This window comes from Poecilia reticulata, linkage group LG18, assembly GCF_000633615.1.
Source record: "Poecilia reticulata strain Guanapo linkage group LG18, Guppy_female_1.0+MT, whole genome shotgun sequence".
Classification (NCBI taxonomy): Eukaryota; Metazoa; Chordata; class Actinopteri; order Cyprinodontiformes; family Poeciliidae; genus Poecilia; species Poecilia reticulata.
The window spans coordinates 21,847,067-21,853,506 of record NC_024348.1 but is presented as its reverse complement, the minus strand read 5'-3'; the positions used below and the strand labels follow the sequence as shown (position 1 = coordinate 21,853,506).

The window sequence follows — 6,440 nt, the reverse complement described above, 5'->3', positions numbered from 1 at the left end:
ACAACTTCAAATATATAAGCTAAGCTACACCGTTAGCCTCCATGTTTACTTCCGGAAACACTGAGCTCTTCTTCTTCTTCTTCTTCTCATGGCGGCTGGCAGAACGCTGACGCTAGAGCGCCCTCTACTGCGCATGCGGGACACTTCCAGGTCGTTTTTCCATTCAGACTGCAGAACGCATACAGGTCGCGTTTACTGGCTGTGTGAACGGCACCCTTAGCTGATCAGCACGTAATTTATGCAAACCCTCTTTGTTTTTACTCTATTTTTATATATTAACTCTGAAAGCACAACGTTCTCCTTTAGCAGCCCTTATATTTATACTTTCACCTCATGAAACTGAAGACCTGTGTGAACCTGAAAGCCATGATCCTCGTTAGTGATGGAAAACCCTTCGGCTTGTTTCCTGTAGGTTTGATTGAAATGTTACCTCAATAAAGAAACACAGAAGCACAAAAACCTTTTGCACACAACGTGAGGCGTGTCGCACCGAATCAATCAGAGGGTTGATGGAAAAACTAGTTTGGCATCTTGAAGATGATTTTATGTCAGATTTTACCATCAATAAAGTTGTTTCTCATCAGCTTTTTCTCCGTCTCTTTCTCTTGCTACGTCTGAACAGGAAGGGGGCGCTGTTTACAAGAAGAAACCTTTTTATACTGGAATTATATTTACCATTAGCTTCCGCTAAATACTCTGTTAGCATTAGTGGAAGTACTGTGTATGATTAGAGCCAGTGGCGGAGAAAGTACTCAAAAAATTTACTTAAGTAAAAGTAAAACTACCACATTAACATTTCTACTTAAGTATTTTTAATAGCCAGTACTTTTTTACTTTTACTTAAGTATTAAAAGTAAAAGTACTTGCTGAATGCATTGCCTAATCGCTAATATCATTAAGTGAACCAATYATATTTAATTTTAATACATTAGAAATGTCCCATTTTAATGAACAGCCACAGATAAAACATGTTTTTATTGAGTTTACTCTGTAACATAGTTTAGACTTAGATATGTGATTCTATGCATCATAATTTCAGGGATGGAAACATCTCGTCTCCTGTCCTAACATAGCATGAACTTCACTTTTTTTTGCCACTAGTGGCTTTTATTTTGAAAGAAATCCAACTGAAAGGGGATGGAAAGAAGGTGGGTGGGAGAGGACAGGCAACCGAGGAGCCACATAGCAGAGTTATAGTCAAGACCACCGAGACCAAGACCAGCTACGTGACAATAAAATTAACTTTTACCTATCAAAATTGCTCCTCAAATTGATCTGAAAGATCCACATTCCCATAAAACACCTAGATATTAAATACTTAGAGCTGAAATGAATTTAATCAGTAAAGATCAGTCCAGAAGAATCAGATTGTTCCTGAATGTCATATCACTATATTGCACTTTGGTCACAGCGTTGTCCCATATATGCGACACCTCAGTCAAAACCTCCACACAGTAATTCAGCGCATGCGTGACAACTGTTTTTCATCGCAGATGCAACATGTGTCTCTGTACAGCTAGCTTAGCTAGCATCACGTCCACAGATCTTACCTTTCTTTAAGCTATCCTTTTAAAGTGACGCTAAAAGTTGGACGGAGTCCCAACCGTCCGTGAAAGCGAAGCGCTGCTGATTTTACATGTCGCCATATCAATGATTTATGCAGCTATTATCGATTAGACAGACATCTTCTYCCGCTCAGAGGAAACCACTGCGCATGTCTGGAGCTCCGCGTGCGAGTAAAGGTGGAGCCGATGGGTGACAACAGACACTACGTCACGTTATTGCTGGGATTTTACGGCGCCATCTTAAATCCCTGAACTTCACATTTTAACGGAAGAAAAGCGCAACGAGACTTGGATGTAACGAGTAACGCGAGAGTTTGTAGAAATGTAGTGAAGTAGAAAGTACAGATACTTACTGTAAAATGTAGTGGAGTAAAAGTAGAAAGTAGCCATTATTAAATCTACTTAAGTAAAGTACAGATACACGAAAACTGTACTAAAATACAATATTAGCTGTAATCATAGCTAAGATTTTATTTAGCCGTGTTTCAGTACATGTGTACATGGAAACAAGGAGGTTCTGTTTTCATTTTTCTGTTTTCCTTTACGAGTTTAAGACAGCAGCTCCGTTTCAAGGTGTTTTCTTAGGTTTGTCCACAGGGGGCGCCGGAGTCTCTGATGCAAACAAGTTTCTGCGCTCATTGAAGTCTTCGTTACTCTGCCTGTTTATAGAGTTAATAAGGTTAAAAACCTTCAAAGTGAGTGATCAGAGTTATGCACAGAAAAACATGATTTATTTATTTTATCCGATAACCTGGAATTAAGACAATAAAATCCCATCCCTGCTTCTCCCAGTCAGTTTGTCTCAGATCAGATCAGTTCAATCTGCTCTGAACTCCAGAACGAGAATCTCCCACATTCCCCACAGCGTGACCGCGTGTTTGCTTGAGATAAACCAGGCGAAGAGGACAAAGGTCAAGTTCAAAGGTCACCCACAGGTGTGTGTTAGCGTCCAGGAAGCATGTGAAGCAGCGACGGCGTCCACTCGGACTCTGAGGACGGATGATGGTTCCCCTCAGGCGGACGCTGCTGCTCCGCTACCTGCTGCTGTCCACGGCGCTCGCTCTCCTCCTCTTCCTCACCTCCTTCTGGCTCCGTAAGTTTCCCTCGTCACGCCGGCCGCTCCGCCATGTTGGCTCCGCCTACTGCCAGCGGCATTTAAAGAGACACGCCGGGTTGTGATSAGAAAGAAAACCCCGAGGTCTTACAGGGCCGGTCCAGGCCTTTTTGGGGCCCTAAGCAGATTTCCATTCGGGGCCCCACATACCAACATGTCAGATGCTTCATCATTTCTGAGCTGCTCTTTCTGTGTAGCATTCCTGCTATCATTATTTTTTAAAGTTTTTTAAAGTTCGTCTTAAAACCCATTTATTTTACTTGGCTTTTAACTCCTGCGGGATCTAGTTTTAGAGTGTATGTTTTTTGTTTTTAAACTGTAAGAGGTTTTTATTTTTTTTATTATGCTGTGTTTTAATGTACAGCACTTTGTATCAGCTGTGGTTGTTTTAAAGTGCTTTATAAATAAAGTTGGTATGGTATGGTATGGTATCATTAGCATAATGTAGCTTACATTGCTACTGTGATTAATGATTTTCACCTTATTATTTGGGATTTGAAATATTACTTTAGCAAAACATCAACAAAGTTTCTAATTGAAACACAGCAATTGCTTTTCTGGCTGTTTTTCTTTCTTAAGATTAAGACGCAAAAACGTGCTTTTTTATAAACGTCCAACTAAATTTATTGATAACCTGTTATTTCTGGTAACCAGTGATTTGATTTCTTCCTGTTTGTTCAGCTCAGGGTGAACAGAGAGGCTGCGGCTCAGTGTGGCAGCCATGTTTGACGTATCACATCCAGACGGTACGACTGACATATTCACACATGGTGGTGGTGAATCAAGTAAAATGAACTACAGCAAAAACAAACGTAAAGAACATGATAAACGTTTTAGAGTAACTGTTAGCTAACTTTTTTGTAGCCTCTAGCCCCGCCCATCGTGGATGAGAGGGCGGAGTCAGACGAAGCCCCGCCCCTTGTCAAAGATTGTCCTGGACAGACGTTTCAGGCCCGGGAGCTGCTGCGGTTTCTCCGGTCCAGCCTGGCTGAGGACGACGAGGACGTCCTGCTGGAGCCGTACCTGCTCAGCTGGGACCAGCTGCTCAAGTAAACAAGATTTATGTGTTTAAAGGTCTGAAGACCAAAACCACAGACACATTTATACAATAACAGCTTCTGAAAAACTTATTGAACTTTCTAGAATCCTATCAAGTACCTTTCTGTCTGTATACTTTCTGGAAAGTACCTGGTACTTTCTCAGAACTTCAAGATGCAGGTTTTTGTTGATTGTTTTAAACTTGTAAAAACGGAAACTATAAAACTGAAACCATAAATGAAAGTTTTTTTCCGAAGAATCACTTCCTGAAGCGCAAAGCGGACAGGAAGGTGTGTAATTACAGAAATGAACCTGCTGGGGGCGTCGTGTTGTGTTGTTGACACGGTTGAATTTAGCTTCCATTAAGTACCATGTACTTAATGGTACCATTAAGTACTTCCATGGTACTTAATGGTACCATGGAAGTACTTAATGATACTTAAAGGAAGTACCATTAAGTACATGGTACTTAATGGAAGTACCATTAAGTACTTCCATGGTACTTAATGGTACCATGGAAGTACCATTAATGCTATGGTACTACTATGCTTAGCATAGTGCTAATACTTAGCACTATAGCATTAACTATAGCATTAACTATAGTGCTAATGCTAAACATTAGCACTATAGCTAATGTTTAGCATTTTAGCTATAGTGTATGATTAGCACGACTAGCATTTAGCTAGCAGTGTCCACCAATAGCATGAACTAGCCTTATTCTTTTCATTCTCAGCTTCATGGAGTCTCTCGGAACGATGGTCAGCTTCTTTTCTCAGAAAGTGAGAGAAAAGACGGAACTGATCCGACAGCTCTCGCTGAAACGCAGCTCAGAGTCTCGGTCAGCCGGTTCCTCTGGACTACAAACCCCAGCAGCATTCGGATTGAAAACCGGGGTGAGACCTGCCGTTCCCGTCTTCAACATGTCAGAACTTCCTTCCCAGACACGTTTACTGAGATCACTTCCTGCACAGGCGTATCGATCCGTTCGATCCATGGTGGAGGCGGAGCTGCAGGCCGGAACGGTCAGCTTCTCCCGCCGTACGGACTCAGGCTGCCGGACGCTGCTGCGGCTGCACCGCTCGCTGCTCTGGCTGAAGCTGATGCTGGAGGGTTTGTCTGAGGGTCCAGACGCTGAGGGACGATTCAAAACGCCCGGAGAGCTCAGCAGGTAACGGACTGTTGTTACCCAGGATCATCTTCTGAGCACTTAAATGGTCATTTCCAAACAACCTAGTTCTCATGTGACGTCACACTTCCGTGTGATGGGTAATTTTCTCGAACCTTCATTAAAAGAACCACAGAAAACATATATGAATTTTATGACCAAGCTTTTGCAAAAGGAGACTCAGCAAGCTGCTCCTCCAAGCCGTTCACTGAGCGTCTGAAGACCTTTGGTTACAGCTTGTCTTTTATTATCAAGCAGAAACAGGGAGGATAGCTAAAGAAGACAACAGAGACAAATTATTACTGCAAATAGGCAGTTTCTAAAATAGGGAGTATTCCGGTTGATAAGAAGGCACCTGTGGAAACGTAATTTAAGGTCTGAGAAACACACAGTTAACTGTTTCACATGAAGACACAGGCAGATGGGGCCTCCAGGTCACACAGAATGAAGAGAACACTTTAAACTGAACATTAGACTGAATATGAACTAAAGTAATAACAAAATGATAATACCAAAAAATCTCTAACACCGTGAGCTTTTGACAGTCACATAGACAGTTGCTATGACAACAGTAAACTAGCCACAAGCTTAGAATTAGCTCTCGTCTCGTTCCCATCTAACTCACAATATACATGATGTATGAGTACTCTACCCACGTCTGTGTAATACTAAGATACATATCAGTGATATTTTCTGTAGTACTTGCAGGCCAAGTAGCAAAATTAGCTTAGCTAACGTAGCTTTGCTAGCTAAGACGGGCATGTAGCCTACGTGTTTGCTGCTACATGTTCTGACTCTGCCAGTCACCAGAACCTTGTTATTCACCTGAAGTGTTCGTACATCCGTCACACAGGTGGTTAAACTTTGATTGTTTGCAGCCATAGACTTTCAGGTGAAGCTCCTCCGTGGGGTTCGCACTCTTCCTGTTCACTAGTAGTTAATTATATCTTAGTATGAGTTCTTCTCCTCCATGTTTTCCATTCTCCGTCTCATTTGGGTCGATCCCAACAGCAGCCATTTTGTTGGTTAAGAGTTTCCACATATCTTCTTTCTGTTGGTCTCGACGCCATGGGTCCGCTATGCATTGCGTATGCGCTTGTCTACCAAGATGGCGCAGATCACTTTCTGTCCAGGCTTGTAGGAACTATGTATTTGTCTCATATTCAGTTGTTTCCTTCACCCAGAGACGCCTACAAGGTGGCGTTGGCCCCCCACCATCCCTGGATGCTCCGCCAGGCCGCAGAGATAGTCTTCCTCGCTCTTCCTGACAGAGAGTACTTCCTGCAGCTGGTGTGTGTGCAGAAACAGGAAGAGGCGACGCCCGTGCTGCGCATCATCATCCACGCGCTCTCGGTGGTCCACACACGGACTCAACGCCTCCTGGCGAAGTACAACATGTTGGAGCTGCCCTGAACAGGAGAACCCTGTGAGAAGGTGGATACTGCAAAATATATCTATCAGTTTGTGTTAGAGGTTATTTATATTAGTTATTAAAGGAATAAAACATCACAAGACAGAAAATTGTATCTCAGTCAATAATTGAGACCAAACAGGAGGA

General features: G+C 42.6%; 1 protein-coding gene and 1 long non-coding RNA gene across 2 annotated transcripts; one reads left to right on the top strand and one right to left on the bottom strand.

Moving 5' to 3' along the window:
• Positions 1–2,004: 2,004 nt before the first annotated feature.
• Positions 2,005–2,923, bottom strand: LOC108167200 (uncharacterized). The gene is made up of 2 exons (XR_001777558.1): positions 2,499–2,923; positions 2,005–2,224 (listed from the first exon to the last, which is right to left on the bottom strand). It is a non-coding gene; the product is annotated as an uncharacterized LOC108167200 (long non-coding RNA).
• On the top strand, positions 2,223–6,434 carry LOC103480954 (ceramide-1-phosphate transfer protein-like). The gene is made up of 6 exons (XM_008436165.2): positions 2,223–2,658; positions 3,361–3,425; positions 3,544–3,728; positions 4,451–4,610; positions 4,689–4,885; positions 6,067–6,434. The coding sequence occupies exons 1-6, from the start codon at positions 2,565–2,567 to the stop codon at positions 6,293–6,295; spliced, it is 930 nt and encodes a 309-aa protein (XP_008434387.1). The 5' UTR covers positions 2,223–2,564; the 3' UTR covers positions 6,296–6,434.
• Positions 6,435–6,440: the final 6 nt, after the last annotated feature.